Below are 24,630 nucleotides of genomic sequence, written 5' to 3'. Positions count from 1 at the left end.
TTTGTCAAATATTACAGTTTATCTTATATCCTCATTTTAGAGAAGAAGAAACCTAAGCATGGAAAGATAAGGTAATTTTACCAGAAATCTAATAATCCGTGGCAGCAGTAGGACTAAAAATTCAGCCCGTGTGGTTGATTGGACATGTTGGTGGGAACCTAAAAATCTGTAGTTTATTGCAGTGCTTAGCTACATCCAACTTTTTCCAGCCATTATTTTTACTTTTGCTGCTTGTGTCACAACAGACTTTTTTAATGCACAGTTATACCTATTTATAGAAATATTTATGCTTGCCGAGCCAAGTTCAATGTGGATGCACAGTTGACACAAACTGTCAACTTTATAGCACTTTCGGATAGTGCCAATGCTATTCAATTATTGGATCTAGTCATTTGATTAACTTAAGTAGAAAAGAATGTACTAAATCAGAAACTCATATTCTGGAATTTGCAGATTAGGCATACTAATAATTGAATGTGAAGAATGCAGGATTAGGCATTTCAAGAAAAGAGCTTAAAGTATAATCTGCAACACATTCTTGATACATTATTTAATTTCCCAGGAAATTTGAGTCCTTATAATACTCAGTAATTATGTAAATGAGATTGCTGAAGGATATATATAGGTAAAGATTGGTAAGTTGGAGTTATTTTGATAAAATTTAAAAAATTATTGGCAACTAACCAAATAGTGTCTTTCTTGTGCCTGGTTTTGTATTGGGCATGATGAGTAATGTAAGAAAACTTCAAGAAGCATATAATCCAATGGAAGTAGGAGAAACAAACACAGAAGAAGCAATTCAAAAACAATTTGGGAATGAGAGAAAGAAAATATCAGAGAGACTTTACATGATCTTACAGCAGATGATCTAAATAGGCAGAGAAGGGAGGGAAAAGGCCTTATTGCTAGTCAGGGAAGGATGGCGTAAGTGAAGATACACATGCAAGAGTATCTATGAGCAGAAACCAGACTGACTCCAGAAGCTGTGTGAGTGTCAACGAATGGCCAGCCTGGGGCCTCCATGTTGCTAGTGACACATTACTTAATGTTCATTATCATGGTTAAATGTCTATCATAAGAACATGCCATGTCATCACCACGGATGTGAGTATGTATTAACTATGGCCATGTCTTTGTATTACGCTACATTAACATTGGTTTATGTTCCCTTAGCAGTTTTAAAAAAAATATTTATTACCTAATATTTGACATATAAAAATACAACATCTGTAAAACATTTATATAAATATAACATGCAAAATATATCACAGCTATTAGTATATGTGATATATTTAAATTACAAATTACAAATGACAAAATAAACACCCCAAACCCACCACTTAATAATTAGGGCATTTTCAATAACCTTCATATATGTGTGGGCTCCTTCCTTACCCCATCACCCAGTCTCCCCTTACCCTTGAGAATAACCAATATTTTGTGTTTGTCATTCCCTTCTTTAAATATAGTTTTGTCACTTATGTTTTCCTAAAGAATGTATTGGCTAGATTTGCTTTTTGGAGCTTTATTAAAATGGCATTCTGTGACTTGCTCTTGTTCAAGAAGCATTAGGCTTTTAAGACTCATTTAATGGTGAGCTGCAACTTGCTTATACCAGACTGGGAGAACCCACTACCATTTCAGTTTGGCTGCTGGAAATCAGTCACAGTGGGAGTATTCACACCACGGAAATCATCAATCTCTACAAATCAGGGCTTTCTTTTTTTAGGAAAACAATTGTTCTACATTTACACACTAGAAATCTGAATGCCTTTCAACTCCATACAGGGGATCTATTTGTATGTCACTGATTTTATCCATTGCCTGTATGTAGTTGAAATGCATTCAGGTTTCTACTGTGTAAAAAAATTTCATAATTTATCCATTTCCCTGTCTATGAACATACTAACAAGGGTTGTTCATATTTCATGCTATATGAAACTTGTTTCTCTAAAGCATTTACCTAGAAATGGAGTTTTTAGGTTTTAGATTATATAAATGCTCAAGATTTTAAGATAATGGAAAACTTTTCAAAAACTCATATACCTGTAATAAACGAGTTTCTTTTTACCTATGACTTCACCAGAACTTAGTTTTTTCAGTTTTCTTAATCAATGCCAATCAAAAGCTTGTAAAAGGAAAAGGATTGTATCTCTCCATGGTCTTAATTTGCTTTTCCATGATCACTAAGGTAGTTTAAGTATTTTTCATCTGCTTGTTGGCCTTTTGTGTTTCCTCTCTGTAAAATGTATATTCATAATTGTTACTTATTTTTCTATTGATGTGTTGATTTTTTTATTTATTAAATTGTAGGTGTTCTTCATATTCTGAATATTAATCTTTGATCAGTGGCAATTACATTGCAAATATGTTTCCCTATTTGTGGCTTTTCTTTGGGCATCTTTTTTTAATTTTTAATTTTTTTAATAGGTTTTTGGGGAACAGGTGGTGTTTGGTTACATGAATAAGCTATTTAGTGGTGATTTCTGAGATTTTGGTGCACCCATCACCGGAGCAGTGTACACTGTACTCAATGTGTAGTCTTTTATCCCTCGCCACCCCCACCCTTTCCCCCAAGTCCCCAAAGTCCAATATATCATTCTTAAGCCTTTTCATCCTCATAGCTTAGCTCCCACATATAAGTGAGAACATATGATATTTGGTTTTCCATTCCTGAGTTACTCCACTTAGAATAACAGTCTCCAATTCTGTCCAGGTTGCTGTAAATGCCATTATTTTGTTCCTTTTTAAGGTTGAGTAGTATTCCACTATATATATATCTCACTTTTTTTATCCACTCATTGATTGAGGAGCATTTGGGCTGCTTCCATATTTTTGAAATTTCAAATTGTGCTGCTATAAACATTTATGTGCAAATATCTTTTTCGTATAATGACTTCTTTTCATCTGGGTGGATACCTAGTAACAGGATTGCTGGATCAAATGGTAGATCTTCTTTTAGTTCTTTAAGGAATCTCCACACTGTTTTCCAGAGTGGTTGTACTAGTTTACATTGCCACCAACAGTGTAAAAGTGTTCCTTTTTACCACATCCACACCAACATCTATTATTTTTTGATTTTTTTACTATGGCCATTCTTGCAGGAGTGAGGTGGTGTCACATTGTGGTTTCGATTTGCATTTCCCTGATCATTAGTGATGTTGAGCATTTTTCCATATGCTTTTTGGCCACTCATATATCCTCTTGAGAAACGTCTATTCATGTCCTTAGCCCACTTTTTGATAGGATTGTTAGTTTTTTTCTTGCTGATTTGAGAACTTTGTATTATAGATTCTGGATATTAGTCCTTTGTCAGAAGTATAGATTATGAAGATTTTCTCCCACTCTGCGTTTTCTGCTTACTCTGCTGATTATTTATTTGACTGTGCAGAAGCTTTTTAGTTCAATTAAGTCCCATCTATTTATCTTTGTTTTTGTTGCACTTGCTTTTGGGTTCTTGGTCATGAAGCCTTTACCTAAGCTAATGTCTGGAAGGGTTTTTTCTGATGTTATCTTCTAGAATTTTTATGGTTTCAGTTCTTAAATTTAAGTCCTTGATCCATTTTGAGTTGATTTTTGTGTAAGATGAGAGATGAGGATCCAGTTTCATTCTTCTACATGTGGCTTGCCAATTATCCCAGCACCATTTGTTGAATAGGGTGTCCCTTCCCCACTTTATATTTTTGTTTGCTTTGTTATAGATCAGTTTTCTGTAAGTATTTGGGTTTATTTCTGGGTTCCTCTATTCTGTTCCAGTGGTCTATGTGCCTATTTTTATAATAGTACTATGCTGTTTTGGTGACTATGGCCTTATAGTATAGTTTGAATTCAGGTAATGGGATTCCTCCAGATTTGTTCTTTTCACCTAGGACAGCTTTAGCTATGCAGGTTCTTTTTTGGTTCCATATGAATTTTAAGATTGTCTTTTCTAGTTCTGTGAAGAATGATGGTGATATTTTGATGGGAATTTCATTGAATTTATAGATTGCTTTTGGCAGTATGGTCATTCTCATAATATTGATTCTACCCGTCCATGAGTATGGGAAGTATTTCCATTTGTTTGTGTGGTCTATAATTTCGTTCAGCAGTGTTTTGTGGTTTTCCTTGTAGAGGTCTTTCATGTCCTTGATTAGTTATATTCCTAAGTATTTTTTTTTTTACAGATATTATGGAAAGGCTTGAGTTCTTGATTTGATTCTCAGTGTGGTCGCTGTTGGTATACAACAGAGCTACTGATATGTACATTAATTTTGTATCCTGAAACTTTGCTGAATTCATTTACCAGTTCTAGGAGCTTTTTGGATGAGTCTTTAGAGTTTTCTAGGTATATAATCATATCATCAGCAAACAGTGACAGTTTGACTTCCTCTTCACTGATCTGGATGCCCTTTATTCCTTCTCTTGTCTGATTGCTCTGGCTGGGACTTCCAGTACTACGTGAATAGAGGTGGTGAAAGTGGGCATCTTTGTTTTCTTTCAGTTATCAGGGAGAATGCTTTCAATTTTTCCCTATTCAGTATAATGCTGGCTGTGGGTTTTTCATAGATGGCTTTTTTACCTTAAGGTATGAACCTTCTATAAAAATTTTGCTGAGGGTTTTAATCCTAAAGGGATGCTGGATTTTGTCTGATGCTTTTTCTGCCTTTATTGAGATGATTATGTGATTTTTGTTTTTAATTCTGTTTATGTGCTATGCTACATTTATTGACTTGCATATGTTAAACTATCCCTGCATCCAAGGTATGAAACCCACTTGATCCTGGTGGATTATCTTTTTGATACTCTGTTGGATTTGGTTTACTAGCATTTTGTGAGGATGTTTGCATGTATGTTCAAGGATACTGGTCTATAGTTTTCTTTCTGTGTTATGTCCTTCCCTGGTTTTGGCATTAGGGTAATATTGGCTTCATAAAATGATTTAGAAAGGATTACCTCTTTCTCTATCTTTTGAAATAGTGCCAATTCTTCTTTGAATTGTCTGATAGAATTCAGCTGTGAATTCATCTGGTCCCTAACTTATTTTTGTTGGCAATTTTTTATTACTATTTCAATCTCACTGCTTGTTATTGGTCTGTTTAGAGATTCTATATCATCCTGGTTTAATCTAGAAGGGTTGTATATTTCCAGGAATTTATCCATCTCCTCTAGGTTTTCCAGTTTATATATGTAAAGATGTTCACAGTAGCCTTTAATAATCTATGTGTTTCTGTGGTATCAGTAGTAATATCTCCTGTTTCATTTCTAATATAGCTTGTTTGCATCTTCTTTCTTCTTTTCTTGGTTAATCTTACTATATTTATCTTTTCAAAAACCAATTTTTTGTTTCATCTATCTTTTGTAATATTTTTGTTTCAGTTTCTTTTAGTTCTCCTCTGATCTTTGTTATTTCTTTTCTTCTTCTGGGTTTGGATAGTTCTTGTTTCTCCAGTCCCAGGAGGTATGACATTAGATTATCTGTTTGTGCTCTTCCAGACTTTTTGATGTAGGCATTTAATGCTATGAACTTTCCTCTTAGCACTACTTTTACTGTATCCCAGAGGTTTTGATAGGTTGTGTTACTGTTATTGTTCAGTTCAAAGAACTTTTTAATTTCCATCTTGATTTCCTTGTTGACCCCATGATCATTGAGGAGCAGGTTATTTAATTTCCATGTATTTGCATGGTTTTGCAGCTTCCTTTTGGATTTGATTTCCAATTTTATTCCAGTGTGGTCTCAGAGAGTACTTGATATAATTTTGATTTTCTTAAATTTACTGAGACTTGTTGTGTGGCCTATCATATGGTTTATTTTGGGGAATATTTCATGTGCTGATGAATAGAATGTATATTCTGCAGTTGTTGGGTAGACTGTTTGGTAAATATCTGTCAAGTTTAGGTCCATTGTTTCTTTGTTGACTTTCTGTCTGGATGACCTGTCTAGTGCTGTCAGTGGAGTATTCAAGTCCACCACTATTATTGTGTTGCCATCTATCTCATTTCTTAGATCTAGTGGTAATTGTTTTATAAATTTGGAAGCTCCAGTGTTAGGCTTATATATATATTTAGGATTGTGACATTTTCCTGTTGAACTAGTCCTTTTATCATTATATAATGTTCCACTTTGTTTATTTTTAACTGCTGTTGCTTTAAAGTTTGTTTCATCTGATATAAAAATACCTACTCCTACTTGCTTTTGGTGTCCATTTGCATGGAATACCTTTTTCTACCCCTTTACCTTAAGTTGATATGAGTCCTTATGTGTTAGGCGAGTCTCCTGAAGACAGCAGAAACTTGGCTGGTGAATTCTTATCCATTTTGCCATTCTGTGTATTTTAAGTGGAGCATTTAGGCCATTTACATTCAATGTTAGTATAGAGATGTGAGGTAGTATTCTATGCTTTGTGCTGTGTGTTGCCTGAATACCCAAGTTTTTTTTTCACTGTGTTATTGTTATATGAGTCCTGTGAGATTTACACTTTAAAGAGGTTCTACTTTGGTGTATTTCAATGATTTATTTCAGGGTTTAGAGTTCCTTCTAGAAGTTCTTGTATTGCTGACTTGGGAGTGGCAAATTCTTTCAGCATTTATTTGTCTGGAAAAGACTGTGTCTTTCCTTCATTTATGAAGCTTAGTTTCTCTGAATATAACATTCTTGGGTAACAATTGTTTTGTTTAAGGAGGCTAAAAATGGGTCCCCAATCCCTTCTGGCTTGAGTTTCTGTTGAGAAATCTGCTGTTAATCTGATAGGTTTTCCTTTATAGGTTACCTGATGCTTTTGCCTCAAAGCTCTTAAGATTTTTTCCTTCGTCTTGACTTTAGATAACCTGATGACTATGTGCGCAGACAATGATCTTTTTGCAACGAATTTCCCAGGTGTTCTTTGAGCTTCTTGTATTCAGAGTTCTAGATCTCTACCAAGGCTAGGGAAATTTTCCTTGATTATTCCCTCAAATATGTTTTCCAAACTTTTAGATTTCTCTTCTTCCTCAGGAACATCAACTATTCTTAGGTTTGGACATTTAACACAGTCCCACACTTCTTGGAGGCTTTGTTCATTGGAGGCTTTGTTCATGTTTTTAAAATTCTTTTTTCTTTGTCTTTGATGGATTGGGTAAATTGAAAAACCTTGTCTTTGAGCTCTGGAGTTGTTTCTTCTGCTTTTTAATTTGATTGCTGATACCTTCCAGTGTATTTTGCATTTCTCTAAGTGTGTCTTTGACTGCCAGAAGTTCTGATTATTTTTTATTTATGCTACCTATTTCACTGAAGAGTTTTCATTTCATATCCTGAATTATGTTTTTGATTTATGTAAGTTGGACTCACCTTTCTGTGATGCCTGCTTGATTAGCTTAATATTCAATCTTCTGAATTCTTTTTCTGGCAATTCAGATTTCCTCTTGATTTGAATCCATTGCTGGTGAGCTTGTATGATCTTTTAGGGGTATTAACCTCGCTTTTTCATATTACCAGAATTGTTTTACTGGTTCCTTCTAATTTGCGCAGACTATGTTAGAAGGAAGATGTAGGATTCAAGAACTGCTGTTAAGATTCTTTTGTCCCTTAGTGTGTTCCCTTGATGTTGTGTTCTCCCCATTCCCCTAGGAATGAGGCTTCTTGAGAGTTGAACTGTAGTGATTGTTTTAGCTCTTCTGGGTCTAGTCATCCAGTGGAGCTACCGGGCTCTGGGCTGGTACTGGGGAGGGTCTGCAAAGAGTCCTGTGATGTGATCAGTCTTCAGGTCTTGCAGCTGTGGATACCATCACCTGCCCTGGAGGAGGTAGCAGGGGAGTGAAGTGGACTCTGTAAGGGACTTTGGTTATGTTTTTGTTTAGTGTGCTGGTTGGCCTCCAGCCAGGAAGTAGTGCTTTCAAGAATGCATTGGCCCTATGAGGAGGATGCAAACCCGCCCTAGGAACACTTGGTTAAGTATTCAGGTTTCTCAGGTGGTGGGGAGGGCCATAGAGTTCCCAAGAGATTATGCCCTTTGTCTTTGGCTACCACAGCAGGTAAAGAAAGACCACCAGGTAGGAGCAGAGATAGGTATGTCTGAGCTCAGCCTCTTCTTGTGTGGGACTTGCTGTTTCTGCTGTGGGGGATGGGAGTGTGGTTCTCAGTCCAATGGGGTTATATTCCCAGGGAGATGATGGCTGCCTCTGCTGAGTCATACAGGTTGCCGAGGAAGTAGGGGAAGGCCAGCAGTCACAGGCTTCACCCAGTTCCAAGGCAGCCCATAGTCCTAAAGGCTGGTCTCACACCCACTGTGCCACCTCAACAGCAGTGAGTTTATTTCCAGGCAACAAGTGATCAGGGCTGAGAACTTGCCCCAGACCATGAGTCTCCTCATCTAGAAAGTAAGAAGACTCACAAACTTTTGCATCTCAGGGAGCCTGCAGTGGTGGTCCATTTCCTTCAAATAGTCTGTGGATTCTCTCGGCTTTCTTGGTATGCTCCTGCGGTACTTCTTGGAGCAAAAGTTCATGATGTGAGTCTCCACATACTGTTCTGTCTGTCCTAGTGGGAGCTGCAATCTGGTCCTGCCTCCTGTCACCATCTTAATCTTGAGCGTCTTTGGGCATCTTTTGATAAACATGAGTTTTTAATTTTCTACAGTTGAATGTTCCAATTATTTCTCTTATGGCTGGAGATGTTTTTGTACTGTTGAAGAGGTCCTTCTCAATCCAGGTGTAAGAAAAATACTTTCCTATAGTCTATCTTCTAACTAACCAGGTTGAATATATGGACTGTGTTTTGCTCTTACGCTGACTGATGAAGATGTGATGTACCTTAGATGGCACTGGAGTGACATTACCTGTACTTATTTACATATACAACAAACATTTTGAATTGCTCTGATATTAAGTTTGTTTGCTAAGTTAAGGAATTTCCATTTTGTACTATAGAAAATGGAAATGAAATAAGCAGCTTTATTTTCAGAAAAACAATGAACCAAAGAGGGGTGAGATTGTCCAAGGAGAGCCAAGAAGGGAGTTATACTTGATGGAGAAAGAGGGAAAAGACATAGACCAGGCAATATTAGGGCAAATACAAAGGAGGCTGACTCTGGGAGGAAATTCTGAAGTGACATTGACATAAATGGAGACCAATTTAAAACAGGGCTGGGAGAGATGGAGTATGATATTGTCAAGTATGATATTGACATTTCTGCCCAAGAAGAATGACTGGATCAATGACGTGAGAATGGGAGCAGCGGGTATAGCAAGTGACAAGGGGCAGAGAAACAGTTTCATTTTCTAGAAATCCAGCTGACAACATGGATTTCGAAAGTTTGAATTAGTGACATAATATAGGGAGTAGCCAACTTACAGTTGATCTGTTTGGACCTTAAACAGAACAGGGGCATAAAGAGATTACTCCTCAGAATCCACACTTCTCAATTCCTTCTATCCTTTGCTCTTATCCTGACACAAACAGCCCCAAGGAGTGTGCCAGTGGTAGATACGTAACCTGCAGCTACAGTGAATTCACGCAAAGGAAGATGTCTGGTTTACTTTTTTCCTTTATTTCTTTAATGTTTAAGTGCCACTAGAACTGCAATAAATATTGTTGAACTTAAAACTTACCGAATGAATCTGGGATTTTTTCATCTGGAGAATGAAGCATTGGTAGTGACTCTTCTGTCCTTTCTTCCAGATTGTCTCCTTGAAGCCTAAATAATTAAAAATGGTCATTGAAACATCTCATAATGTTAAATTGTGAAGTGTGAACTATGCACCATGGGGAACATGGCTGTGAACTTCAAGACTCTAAACTCAGATGTGCATGTTCAAAATAGAAATATAAGTTCACTAAAGCCATTTTAATATAAGATTTTTGCTATTCTAACCATTAAGGAGAAGTCTTCTATATTTCCTGTTATATACATGCTATACATGCCAGGATTTATCTAGGTAGAATCTGCTTTTCTTCTCAGTCTGATCGTAGAAAAGTTTAGAAGCACATATTTTCACTTAAACCCCAAATGGGAATTGAGTGGAAGGAAAACAAGAGGCCACACAGTGTGCTCGCCTAGCATCAGGGTCTGGGAGTCATAAAAGGGTTTTCTTGATTCCACAGAGGTTTATCAAACACAGTCTTCCAAATCAACCAACCTAAGCTTTAAGACCTGTGGGTCGAGATATGTATCAGCAGTGGAGGTAAAGATTCCTAAGGTGTGACTGCCCAGGCTTCTCATAGACACTGAGCCTTCCTCAGGAGAGAACAATAAATACAGGCATAATTTATAACTATACTGGATTGCTTCAAATGTTATAATGTTATATAAGTTGTAATTTTTATAAATGTTATAATTCTCAGCCATTTTATATCTTTGCTTTTATACACCACAGCAGAATCTCATATAATTTGCTTTTTGACTTTTACAAATTCAATCATATATGCATATCTCTTGATCTTCTGTGTAATTACAATGTGAATTATATATGCACCATAATTTTTATAATATTAAATTCTGCACATCCCTCTATTATACATTTATACTTACTTATTACCTTCTGTATATGCAATCACACTTACTGTATTGTATAAGAAAATTAAACAATTCTCAAGGGGAATTTCCTGAAAGTTGTAACATTTTTTGCTAAACTTTGTATGGTTTTGTACTTTTAATTAATTTTGTAAAAAGGCCACTTTTAAATAAATAAATTAGCCACATATTTTTCAAATATTCTCTACTTTTTATTATATTCCCTTTGGATAATCAATTTCAGTATTCAGCAATATCAGATATTCTGTTGTGGGCTCTCTTTGTCCAGGACCATTCTATCAAAATCATATCAAAGAGAGAAGGTACAGAGATGCATTAAATATTAAAAGGTATGAGTAAAAATTATTATTGAAAATTCACAATGAACTCCAACACATTGGGATATTTAATATTAAGTTAAAACACCAGGCCAGGTGTGATGGCTCACTCCTGTAATTTCAGCACTTTGGGAGGCTAAAGCAGGCAGATCGGTTAAGGCCAGGAGTTCAAGTCTGCAGTGAGCCATGATCATGCCACTGCACTCCAACTGGGGTGACAGAGTGAGCGCCCCTATCTCTAAAAAAAGTAAATTTTTTTTAATCCTAAAAAGAAAATAAATTTCCAACAAAGACAGAAGGAAGCAAGATCTAAAAACAGTGCTGTAATTTTTGTTTGCTTGTTGTATTCATCAATAAAACAAAATATTTATTTAGCACTTATTAATATGCTCAAGCATAAGCCAAATGTCATAGAGATGCAAAGAAATTATAACTGTCCCTGATAGGCTTTAATATATCTTAGTGGAAGAGACCAATGGCTATGGACAAAACCTCAACAAATTGGGTGGCCTTGCAGCTGGCTTGTCCTTGTCCACACAGTGCCCTCCAGATACCTTAAGAGCTGAGTTTACCATGACTTGGCACCAATTCCATTGCGGAATGCTTCACAGTCCTGCCATCCTCGAGTGCTCTGCCAATGTTTCCCAAGCTGTAATCCACACAGCACCACTTCTGTAAGAGGTTAATGGGTACTGTGCAAACAAGGGGTGTGTGGGCAAGTCCGGGAAATACAGTCTAAATAAAAGTTAAATTGTTTTTTGTTTTTTTACCATAAGAGTTTTACTCATACTCCCAAAACTTTTTGCTTTGCTTTCTAAAACTCCTTTTCCATATTAAACAAACTCCCTTAAATTTTCAGCCCCTAAACAGAATGTTGGCTGCTCGTCGTTTTCATATTGGAAAGTCTCCCCTAAGAATATCACATCCCTTTTCTCTAAGACTCTTCCAGTACCTCCTCTCCCGGGGAGGCTGCCTGACCCACCAACCTGAGATAGCACAGGATTATGTATAACTTTCTTCTCTCTGTCTGCAGCAACTTGGGTCAGGCTTGGAATTTTCTTCTTCAACTCAAGTGTTATTATCCTGAGTGATTTTGATATTCATGTGTATCTACCTGCTAATGTTAAAGTCCCTTGACCTCCTCACATTTGGAGATCTTCCCTTCCACTTCACCTTCCTTAACCTAAGGACAGACTGGGAATTGCTTCACGGCAGAAATCTGTAAGCCCCGTGTTCTGGTCTCCGAAAACAAACTCACCTCCTTCAGGCTCTTTCACAGTGTCACTCTCCTTAATACTTTCCATCCAACCAAATATTAACAAACCTCCATTTCCCTATTCTTTCCCCTGAGTATCAGGGAATGTCCCCTCCTGCTTCCTTGCCTTCCCTGCTCAGTTGGGACTCATTGTCTCAGCTTCTCTGCACCCCTGTCCTCTGTCACTCCTGCAAAGGCAGACTTCAAGCCTATATTCACCTACCGTTTTTCCCGCACATGTGCTACTGAACAATACTCGAGAAAATCATCATTCTAGGATTGGTGACTATAAATCTGTGATCTCTAACTTTAAACTTGAACTTCTTGGTTGTCTTTCTTTTTTCCATTCCTTTGAAAGTATTTTCAAAAATCTCACCATCAGTTCTCCTCTGTGTCACCCAGAACAATGATGTAATCAGGAGTACAGGCCTCATCTTGCCCTCACACACCACCTCCAGAATTATCTTCACCCTGATCTGTATTCACCACCTTTCCAATGCACAGAGCACAAGAGGCCCTGTCTCCTGTGTAAGGCTGAGGTTATCCATTATGCTGGAAAGATTAGGATCTCAATGTCTCATCAACCTATTTTATCCACTGTCACCCCACCACCAGTATTTTTTCTGTTTTTTTCCACTATCATTTCCCACAGCATATGAACAAGCTCACTTCTCTTTCAGTCTTAAAAAAAAAAAAAAAAAACCCACAAAAATAAAATACCTCCCTTAATTATGTAAAATAACTAGCTGTTTCCTTTTCATGCTCAATCCTCTTTGAGCCAAACTCCCATATTTTTCATTCAATGCCTTTACATCCACAGTTTTTATTCACCCCTCAACCTATTTTAATTTTGTTTGTGCCTCCACCACGAGAAAACAGCTTATGCCGACTGCCTGACCTCCTAATTGCCTTGCACAATGGGAAATGTGCAGCCCTTGTCTTTATTTGACCTTGTGGTCAAATAGATGTATTAATATCTATTTGTTCTTAAGGCAGTCACTGCTTTTCTTCTGTGGCCCTTGTCTCTCCTGCATATCTGACTACCATTTCTCAGTCTCTTTTAAAGGCTTTCTCTCTTTGTAAACCCATAAATATTATATTTTCCCTCAGCTCTATCCAAGGCCCTCCTTTTCCAATTCTAATCATCTCCCTGAATCATCTCATCCACTTTGATAGCTTTTTTAAGTTCATATAGGTTGAGAAATTTTAAATCTTTATCTTAAACCATCAGCTCAAGATTGGCGTACCCAAATTCTTATAGGACATGTTACTTGTATGCAAGATAAGCTCCTCAAAGGCAACATGTCCAAAAGCAAACTCATCTTCGGAATCACTCTGCCTCTCATTGCACCTGGCAAACCAATCTGTCTTGCTGAATCTACTTCTTAAAGAAATGTCTCGAATCCATCACTTCTTTATAGTACTGCCATAGTGTGACTTCTTATCTTGATTTGTCTGGATTATTGTGTAGTTTCCTTACAGACAGCCATACTTAGAAACCCCTTTTCCATATGGCTACTAGAATGTCCAAAACACAAATCCAGCCATATTTTTCTCATATTTTAAATATTTTAGAGCAAGAGGTCTTAACATTATATTCATGTTAACATTATACTCATGTTAAGACATGGGTATACTCATGTTGCTCTAAATATTTTATGAGTATAATGTTAAGACATCTTGCTTTAAAATAAAGCATGAGAATATTATGGCTAGATTGGTGAGCAAGCAGTCTTAACATGAGTATATAATCACAATAGTTCACAGTGAATGGAATGAAGAGTTGTGGGTGGATGTGATCTTTTTTTGGAGAGAGAGACACTAATTTTAGCCAGCTTCTCAAAATAATCCTTGACTCACAAGGATTTTAGAACTACCATTTTTATTGGCTTCTCATTACCTACAAGATGAGTTATGTCTCCTTCATAAGTCATTTGAGTCTCTATATTGCATAATCCCTACCTGTGTCTGCAAATTCATCTTCTTCGATCCTCCAGCATGGAATTTATACTCCATAAACTCCAAACTGCTTTTACTTTTTTCAGGAATTTTGTTATTAAGCCTCTGTGTCACTATACTATTACTTCTGGCAGACTATATCTACACCTCCCCACGGCACCATCCCTCTGCATTTTACTATCTGGCTTGTTTCTAGGTTTTCATTCTAGATTCTCCTCTTTTCTGAAGGTTTTCTTCCAAAAGTCTTACCACCTGTGCAAATCTTTACCACAGCTCTTACTTCAACTGTGATTTAATTATTTACGTAGATGTCTGTGTTTGCCAAAACACTGCAAGTGTCTTAAAGGAAAAGATTTTGTTTTTCCTATTTTTATGTAATTAAAGTCTAGTTTAGATAGAGCTTGGTACATTGTAAACTCTAAAAGAGATTTCTTAAGGTACTTCTTAGTGATTATTTCATCTTGGAGATAAAGAAAAGAAAATGTGGCCCAGCCCTATATTGGGGATTTTGTATAGAATACTATAGTATACTTATAACTATATTCCCTTGAAAAGTGGTAATAATTATGCTGCATATATTTAAGGTTAAGCTCTTAGCCTGGTTCACCCTGTGCAGGGTGTGAGGCAGAGGCTTATGTATGAGTGGTTGTTTGACCCGGGAGGCAGGAGTGAGGGACGTGAGTGTAAAACATGAAAGGAGGAAAGGCAACACAGCATGAGTCATTGAGCCAACCCCGGACAGGTGGCTGTTGCTCAACCCCACAAGAATTTTTGAGGAGCCTAATGAGGTGTGTCCACTTGAAGGATGAAAGGACAAAGCACTTATTCATAGGTTTCTGGTCAAGGGTGGGCCTTGGGCACTAAAATCCCTGAGCATTTGAGTTGCACATACATTTGTATTGAATAATTCCCATTGGCCATCCTGGGTCAGGAAATAAGATCTGAAAGAATCCAGGATGAGTCAAGATGCTGAACTTTGCATTTGCACAAAGTTGCTTGTCCCTACTTGAAGCATGGGAAGAAATAGTTGTCAAGAAGAGGTGAGGAAGAGAGTATTTGAAGTGGGATACAAGTGGGGCTGATAAAGACAGTAAACGTGATTGAATTTAAAATAACTGACTGAGATTGGATTTTATACTGGCCAGTGAGATCTTGCTAGAGGAAATGCTGTTATAAATATTAGTAAATTCCATTCCAAAGTCTGTGTCATTAATCACCTTCCATTGACTTAATCTTAACAGTGAATGAGGCAATGAAAGTTTATATCCACAGAGATTATTGTACCTATCACAGAGCCTATGATAGTACCTAGTACATGTGCATGATCAATAAATATTTTTTAAATAAATGTTGCTGAAAAGTTTCTGGCTCTTACAAGATAGACTTAAGGAAGATGGACTAGTCAAGAGAATAGAGGTCAGAGTTCGTTAAGAGGATTGGTTGCAATAGCAGTAGTTACAATTTTGCTTGCTTGGTGATGTTATGAGATCCAACTGATCCTGATGTTTCACTCTGTAAGAAAAAGCAAGGAGACTGAAAATAGTACCAAGTAGCAGCCAATTACTGGACTAAAAGGATAAATAAAGACACACAGCAGCCGAATCCATAATGAGGAGGGAGTTTTAAATAATATAAACAGTGAGAGAATGGATGGTGACTTGTGCTATTTTTTTTATACTTTAAAAACCCAAAACACCCAATAAGTTGATATAATTCCCTTAAAAAAATTCCCTGATGTTGAGTGTCAATTCAGTTGAACCATGTGATAGATGAGAGAAGATTTAAATAACCAAATTAACAATTTTTTCCTGTTGGACTGAAATGGCATTCAGATTTCAGGTTCATGAGGAGTCATCCTTCCATATATTATCATGGAGAAGCACACACACTCATACACATATATAAAATATTTGTAATCTTCCCTGAGTACTTTCTGGAAGAAAACAATATCTAACTAAAGAGTAGACATTTGCCAAATGTTTTTTTGAATTGAATACGAATTGAATACGTTGCAAGTAACAAACATCTAGATAGGTAAGATAAATTCAGATGCAATCTTGCAAACCAGAGGAACTAAACTTCGTGTAGCAGGAAGCTTTGAAAGTTTTCATTTATATGCCTCATATGGTAAAAGCAGTACTAAAAACATAATATTCATCTTTGGATTGGTGAAATCTAGGAGGGTATTTGGGGAGCTTTTGTGATAATCCAGCAAGAGTGATAATCCAGCAGAAGCATGGAGTAAAGGGTGTGTATGGAAAGTGCCCATGGTGGCCGAAGCAGTTTCAGGTGCTAAGGAGAGAGTAATAGGTAAAGCTGGCCAGCTTCCGTTCTCATGGTGATTACATTATGCCAACTAGAGAGGATGAACAAACAAGTAAAATATACAGAATCAGATGTCGATAAGAAATCTAGTTAAAATTAAAGGAAGGAAATGTAAAGCACAGAAGGCATATAAGGAGGGTCTGTGGGAGGGGCAGTGTACAGCTTCATAGCGTGTGTCTGGGGAAGGCCTTCCTTGAAGGTGATCTGTGAGCCTAAACTTGAAGAAATGAGGGATTAAGTGACTCAGACCTCTGGAAAAGAGCATTACAGGAAGTGGGAATAGCAAAGAAAAATATATGGAGGCCAATGACCAGAGTGGCTTGAATGAGGGGAGGAGTGGGAGAATATGCCATCAGAGCGGTAGCTACGGCATTTGATGATGAATAATCCAGTTTTCTGATGACAGTGGGAAGCCACTGGAGAGTTTCAAAACATAGAAGTGACTTGATGGGACTTTTGCTATAACCTGCTGTGTTGATGATAGCCTGCAGGAGCAAGCATAGGAGCCAGGAGACACTTTAGGAGGCTGTCATACCAACCGTAGTGAAAGATGAGTGTGGCCAACAAAAGGTGCAGTGCTGGAGGTGCTCAGAAGTGGACTGGCTTAATTAGACTTTGGGGGTGAAAGAGCAGAAAAAAAAAAATGTAAATATTTCTGACCTGAGCAGCAGAACTAATCCTGTTGCCATTTAGCAAAATAAGGAAAACAGAGAAATTTGGTAGGGATTAAGTGGAATTTTGTTTGGGATATGGTAAGTTTAAAATGCATTTCAAGGAACATTTATTTTGCTTCATGGAATAAAGTATTATCTGATTCTAGAATCGCAATGAAGATAATTGAGATCTCGTTAAGCTGAAAAATAAATAAATAAAAAATAAATAAAATGCATTTTAGACAGGTAGGTAGAGGTGTAGAGACGTACGTGGAAATCCGTGTGAAGATCTCGAACAGGCTGTTTGAAGTGGTGGGGAGAGTTTTGCCTTCCCTGGATTCCAAAATTTCTACAAAGAACTTTAGAATATGCTATACTACTATTTAATCCAGCTACTTAGAATACTATGATATTATATTTCACTGTAAAATAAATAGTAGGTCCTGATGAATGTCAATTAGATCAGGGGAACCACATTAAACAGTTTTGGTTTTAAGAGATTTTGAGCCATTGGCTTCAAAGGGTTAGAAAATTAACCTATCTTTCTCCTCTAAAGTCTGCTTTTAATTCACAAAGCCTCTTTCATAACAACATTCATCAAGTTACTTCTAAGTCTCTTTCAAATGTTAAATTTCCATTTTTAGAATTCCAGTATGTTTCTCCAGATTTATTTTTTGAGGGAAATTCTAACAACTTATTGTCACTCACTCAATTTTGAAGTCTTAAAAAAGTCAAAACTGTCACCAACATCAAAAATTTATTGGGCACTTTCAAAGGCAAAGCTCTGCCTTAGCCCTGAGCCTGTAATTTGGCATGAGACCACTTGCATTTGCATGATCTGCCCAATTACTTTGCAGGCTTCCTGAAGCCAGACACTAAGGTCTGATACTCTCCACAACATCGGGGCCTTGCATATTAATTTACGCTTGTGGTCCCCAGAATCACTGTCTAATTCAAATGCTGTCTATCTGAATTCCCTCAGCATTTGAATGGTTCCTTTTTACCCTAGGAAAAAAGTCACTGCTGCCCTACAAAACCTTGCCTCCATCCTCCCCAAGTCCCAGGTCTTCAGTATGTTCTTCCTCCCATTCTCTTTTCCAAACCCACTTAACTCCATCTCACTCTTCTCTTTGATCCCTGATGATTCCAACTTGACACCTTGGTGAGCAATCTGCTTACCTTGATTCTGGCCCTGTGACACCATCTCTCAGATCCCTCCCAGATATCCCTGCATCCCAGACACAGCTCTACTTCTCCCAAATCTTTTCCAAAAAAATTTCCAACACTACCTAGATTTCCTTTCTTATTTTAGTATATTCTTTTCTAGTTTATTTGTTTGTGGGTTTTTGGCATTTGTCTGTAGGTACTCTTGCTGTGGCTTGATTCTTGCTATTGATGTCACAAAAGAGAATAAGCAGCAATGCATAAAGATGAGAGCAGAATGAAGTAGAATAGCAGAGGACTGCCCTTACATTCTGCTTCTTCAATTCTCTCTCATTCGCAAGAACCTCTGAACATTTACCTCTAAAATACAATGATTAATGGTGACATAGAGATAGAAACCATCCTCTTTCCTGTTAAATTTTCCTTTTAACTTCCTATCTCCTGAAAGTGAGATATGGGCCTGCAAACTATCTGTAACTTTCTAATCAAATTTATGGTTCTTTTTATACACGCATGGTGGCAGACATGTAGTTGGCACAGGTGCTCTCTTATCTGGACTGCTAATTACTTTCCTGGCAGAGGCTTAAGAATTTTAAAAACAAATCTAGGGAAAGTACACTTGGAGAATAGATATGTTTTGTGTTTGGTCTCTTCTGCTTTACCTCAACTCAAATGTAAAAATGTCAACACTAAATAAGGTAGAGAACATGAAATCCGGAGCAGGATTGATTCACGACAAAACCAGATTTTCCAGGCAGATATGACCAGAATGTGGGCCTCTGACTCACACACCTTGGCCAGGTTATTATGTGCACAAAGGACAACCCTGGGGACATTGCAATCTCCCTGAAACCTGAGGCAGTCAAAAGAAAGGATTATGTTCAAATGGCCAGCATGCTCTGGAGCTAAGGAAACTCCAGGAGAAAGCAGCCAAACACAGACTATCTGAGCTAGAGGCAGCCCTGGGCATTGGAATCAGCACACTTCTTTCAGAACAATTGTTCATGCTCATTTTTAACAGGGTTTCTTGTCTATAAAAGGATCTGGTGAAGTGTGAGTGTGCTTTCAGCCTGTCTTGATTCCTGGAGCCAACCTTTTTAAAAATCAATCAAAATGGACATAGGCAGTTAAGGCCTCTGTGGACTATCGATGGTTCTCAAATTTTAGGGCACCTTGAAATCTCCAACAGGACTTCTAGAACACACATTGCTGGGCTCCATCATAGACTTTCTGATTCAGAATGTCTGAAGTAGAGCCCAAGAATTTGTGTTTCTAGTAAGTTTCCAGATGATGCTGATATTGCCGACAGGGCATTTTGCCTTCTGTAGTGCCTCATCTTTACAGTTTTATAGCTATGGAAGCAGGCCTTTCCCTTTCCATCCACCCTCATTGTGGTAGTTGTAATGCAACATGCCCAGAATTTCAAAAATGGGGAAGACTCTACCAGGGGATATTGGTGTTTTTCTTTCTCTAACTTGCTGGGTATTGAATTTTTGCTGAACATTAAATTTTCTTCCCATATATGTTCAATCTTACTGAGGCTCAAAATCTAAGTGTGACTCCACTTGAGCCCAGGATCCTGCATACTTAGCCTAACAGAGAATTGCTTGGTCAGCAGACATCAAGTTCAGCAGCTGTAAGGAATCTTTTTAAAGCACTGATTTCTAGCAGGTTGAAAAATGGGACTGTGTGGGAAGCTAAAACATCCTTCTGAAAAATCGCCAAAACCTTGCTTCTTCTTTTAATCATAGATCCCTTTATAGTACTGAAACTGAAGGCTGCCTCACATATGTACGTGATGAAAGACCAGGCCCTTTTCTGTATATTCCTTGGAGGCATCTGTTAGATAGCTGACTTCTTTTGTATATAGCCAATTTCTCTCCTTCTCTCTGGTGGCTAAAAGCAAACTCAACACTTCCAGGCTTTTCTATGCTATAACACTGAAAGTGACAGTAGGTTTTGCTGCCCTGGTAAGATGATTTAAGTTCCCTTCTTTGCTTTTTCCTTTTGAAAAGATTTAGAATACTTAAGAATAAATCGTGATAACTAGTAAAATTAGAAGGTATACTGAAATGTTCAAGTACACTGAACATTCCAAAGTAATATTATTTTGTACCAGAGAAAGATGACATTTTAATAGGGTTCTATGTGCCCACAAATGGCAATTGGAAGAATGTCACTAGTGATATACAGTATTACAAACATGGAGAAATTGCTACAAGACATGGAACCAGCAAGAAGACATGAATCGGGGTAGCCACATAGCAACTTTCTTTAGAAAGTTGTACATTGTTTTGGAGATAAAGGAACTCTGGAAAACCCCACTGAGTTCTTTCTAACTAGGAAGGATGGAGGATAGAAGGCAGGAAAAATCTGAGATTCCCGTGGAGTTCTAAAACAACTGTGTCCTGAGGTTGCAGCCTAAGGAAAGTGAGCTGTCGTGCAACACCAACGAGCAGAAAGGCTCCCCTGAGGGGGGATTTTATAACTCATTTCTCTACAAAGGTTTAGGATCATGCCATGCAGGCATCACCTTGCTGAACTGGAGGAAAGTCCCCCTAATCTGGAGCAGTGAGAGCAGTCCATGGGCTTGGGACTGCTTCACTAGGAGATACTCACTCTGCCAAGAATCAGGAAATCAGTAGCTCCAATACCATACTCAGAAAATAAATTCAAAATTCTACATCCTCTATCTGCCCTTACTAAAACCTTCCCTGTGGTGGTCCAAAGCGAAAGAATCAAAATGCAAAACTCATTCATAAGCAAGCATAAAATTAGGGATGACTAGCAAGTATTGAGGTCATTTAAGTAACAGATATAAGACTAAGTCTGTCATTCTAACAACTATGGTTAAAGATCAGAATGCTCACACTAAGATTCTAGGCAGAGAGGACACATGAGGGAAAAAAATGCAACAATCATTTAGCAATACTAAACTGCAAAAATCCTGAAAGTAATGGGAGGAAGCTGCAAGGATTTTAAGTACACCAATTCCTGTATCTTACAGAAGTAAGAGATACTGCTTCTGATAATTCAACACATATAAACTTAAATATATTCTCAATAGCTTAACAATAACTGCCTGTGAAAATAAGCTATATAGCTTACAAATTATAGGAGAAGAAATACAGCAAATAAAAGGAAATATCAAGAAATATTAAAGTACAAAAAATGACTAGCAATTTACAAAATATACCTGATATAAAATAAATTAGGTCATTTGTTTATTTAATATGAGTGTGGGACAAAAATCTACCACATATTGACTAAAAGAGGTATCTGGCACAGAGTTATTAAAACAAGTTAAAAGTTAAAGGATGGAGAAAAATATGCATGAAAATGCACAGAAATTAATCTGTCATAGGAGTAGAGTTGAAACAAAAGACAATGCAAAGTAAAGTTTAGCCATAGTTAATATTAATATTAGGTAAATCAAAATTAGAGGGGAAAAGGGATTAAAGAGCAGTAAGGTGGTTAATTGCAATGGATTTGTATTAGCTAAATTGCATAGCACTAAATTATATAAAGCAAATCATTTATAGCTAAAGGAAATTATAACTAATTTTAGTAAAAAGTGAAGCAAAGCAATTACAGCTAAGAAAATTTTGAGAAAAAGTAAATGATGTAGAACTTTTTTATGTAGCAGCTTGGTAAAGATTTAAAAACATGATATGGGGACAGATGAGTGCTTGTGAAATGGTGATGGAAGAGAATATGTACCACACTTTAAAAGCGTAATTTGGCTATCACTATAGATATAAACTTATATATAAATAGATATTGATTCATTAGATTTTATATCTCTTCTGAATCATCACTTCCTTTTGAGGAATTTATCCAAAGTAGAAAATTTAGCAATGTTAGAAAAATGCTCAGTACTGTGTTGTTTAAGGAACAAACTAAATATGAACAGTAAAGGAATGGTAATAAAAAATAGGGACTACATATATAATCTATCTATATAGAATCTATATATATCTATAAAATCTATATATAATATATGATCTATATATAATATAGATTAATCTATCATATGTTTTGATTGTGTGATATATATATAGTCCCTGTTTTTATTACCAGTCCTTTACTGTTCATATTTATTATATGAGCAGTATTTTATTATATATTTATTATGTATTTTACTATAGACATATTCGTGTCTTTTTTTTCTCCCCTTGAGACAGGATCTCACTCTGTCACCCAGGCTCGAGTATAGTTGTGCAATCACTGCTCATTGAAGTCTTGACTTCTTGGGATCAGGTGATCCCCCCATCTCAGCCTTTTGGTATCTAGGACTACATGTGTGAGCCACCAGGCCCAGCCTACAATAGTGTCTTAAACAATGAGAAAAGACGATGCAGGTAAATATCTATTGATGTGTCAGATGAGTCACAACAAATTAACTGAAAGAGCAAGCAGCAAAACAACATATATTTTTATTTTACTTTTGGAAAACAATCAAAACACATGATAGATTAATGAATGAATGGATGGATAGATGATAGATAGATTACATAGGTGACAGAAAAAAAATGCAAAGGAAATTACACTGGATTCAGTGCAAAGTGTCTCTCCCAAGCTCATGAGACATACGATAATTCTCCCATCCAAGTACTAAACAGGCTCAACCTTGCTTAGCTTCCAAGATCAGATGAGACTGGATGTGTTAAAAGTGTGATAATTCTGATTTCAGAATACAGAGCAACAATATTACTAGGAGATCTGTACCTATTTTCCAAATGCATGGTTCCATGTAACACTCTCTGTATTTCAGTAGCCTAGAGTAGAATATCTGAAATTTAAGCATACAAAGTTAATTTGTTCTCCTTTTCCCCTGTGTTTTAATGTAGCATTGATGTACCTATAAAAAGGAATAAACAGGCTGAGCGGGGTGGCTCATGTCTGTAATCCCAGCACTTTGGGATGCCAAGGTGGGTGGATGACCTGGGTCAGGAGTTCAAGACCAGCTTGGCCAACACGGTGAAACCCTGTCTCTACTAAAAATATAAAAAATTAGCCAGGCGTGGTGGTGGGTGCCTGTAATCCCAGCTACTCAGGTGGTTAAGGCAGGAGAATTGGTTGAATCTGGGAGGCACAGGTTGCAGTGAGTGGAGATCATGCCAGTGCACGCCAGCTTGGGCAACAAGAGCGAAACTCCATCTCAAAAGAAAAAATAAAGGAAAAGAATAATAAACAGTTGCTAATTGAGTAATTCTTACTTTAGCATTACCTGTGAGCTTGATGTATTTTCTAGATATTAAGTTTGTTGTATGGCAGGAAACTTGGCTTGTTTAACTTTGTTTTTAACATAACCTTGTGAAAAAAATATAAATTTGGATAGTAAATCGTTTTTTGAACAACCCAATATTAAATTGCTTCCATTATCAGTATTTGGACATCATACTGAAATTTGTTAATAAGCGAGTTGAGGATCTGGAAAAAAGATGGGTTTAGAAAATGTTAAGTATGTAGAATCCTGAAGGCGGTTACAATGGAAAAAATAAAGGCTTTATTTTATCTATTGATAATGCTTTAAAAATTCTTAAGAAGGACAAACACTGAATACAAATGTCTGCATAATTAGAAAGCCAATCAGGCATAAAGATATTAAGATGGTTCACCTTTTGTCATAATATTATAGAAGAAGAAATACATTCAGTGACTTACCAGGAAACATAAATACTGCTTTGTTAAATTTTAACTATCTTATTCTAGAAATTATTTTTTATGATGTGCATGTCAGTTGGTCTCTTGAAATGATCACAAATTTGTTTATAGTGAAACATTTTTATCTCTGCCTTCTGCTTTGGTAAACTAAAAGTGTTTTGCATTGGTAACCAAAGATAGCCTATAAAAGTTTTCCGAGGAGTCTTGAATATTTCTAAATTTTATTTATTTTTTGCAAAATGATCATATTTCAAGTAAAAGTTTTCCCAGATTTTATCTATTTTTCTAACTTGCATATGGCATGACTTAAATGTTAAAGAATTTCTGATTTTACACGAGAAAATGATGATTATATTTAAAATTCTGCACAAAATTATTAATGGATGATAAGCTTCAATGATCTCCCCTGAAAATACAGACTTACTGAAACATAATACATGATGACATTGACATCAAAGCTATTTCACACTAACTTTTGTAATTGAAAATAAATACATACTCTGAAAATTCTGGTTCTTACCCTGAAATGTTACGAGAAAAATCAAAATTTCATGAAAATTAGTATTCTTTAATAGCAATAATATCTCCAGTCTTGTTTCATTCTTTTATATTAGTAAGGCTAATTAACTGTTCACTAGTTATGGGTATAAGAAATAGAAGAAATAAATAAAAATAAAATAAATAAAATCTTATGGTTGCGAGGGCTTATGCACACCATTTAGGAACTGTGATCAAATTATAAGGATAATTACTAAGCAAGTAATTAAAAGTAATGGAAATTCCAATTTTACCAAAATGTGAACCAG

General features: G+C 36.6%; 1 protein-coding gene across 5 annotated transcripts in view; it reads right to left on the bottom strand.

Annotated features, from left to right (window-relative positions):
- The window catches only part of C8H8orf34 (chromosome 8 C8orf34 homolog), a 477,170-nt gene that overhangs the window by 100,007 nt on the left and 352,533 nt on the right, over window positions 1–24,630 (bottom strand). For all 5 annotated transcript variants that reach the window (XM_025394226.1, XM_025394228.1, XM_025394227.1 and 2 more), the window contains one exon: window positions 9,562–9,647. In XM_025394226.1, the coding sequence (XP_025250011.1) occupies window positions 9,562–9,647 (86 nt within the window). The remainder of the gene's footprint in view (window positions 1–9,561; window positions 9,648–24,630) is intronic.

Source organism: Theropithecus gelada, chromosome 8 (genome assembly GCF_003255815.1).
Source record: "Theropithecus gelada isolate Dixy chromosome 8, Tgel_1.0, whole genome shotgun sequence".
In the NCBI taxonomy this organism is placed as follows: Eukaryota; Metazoa; Chordata; class Mammalia; order Primates; family Cercopithecidae; genus Theropithecus; species Theropithecus gelada.
The sequence above is the reverse complement of the archived record's forward strand: the minus strand, read 5'-3'. Positions and strand labels throughout refer to the sequence as shown.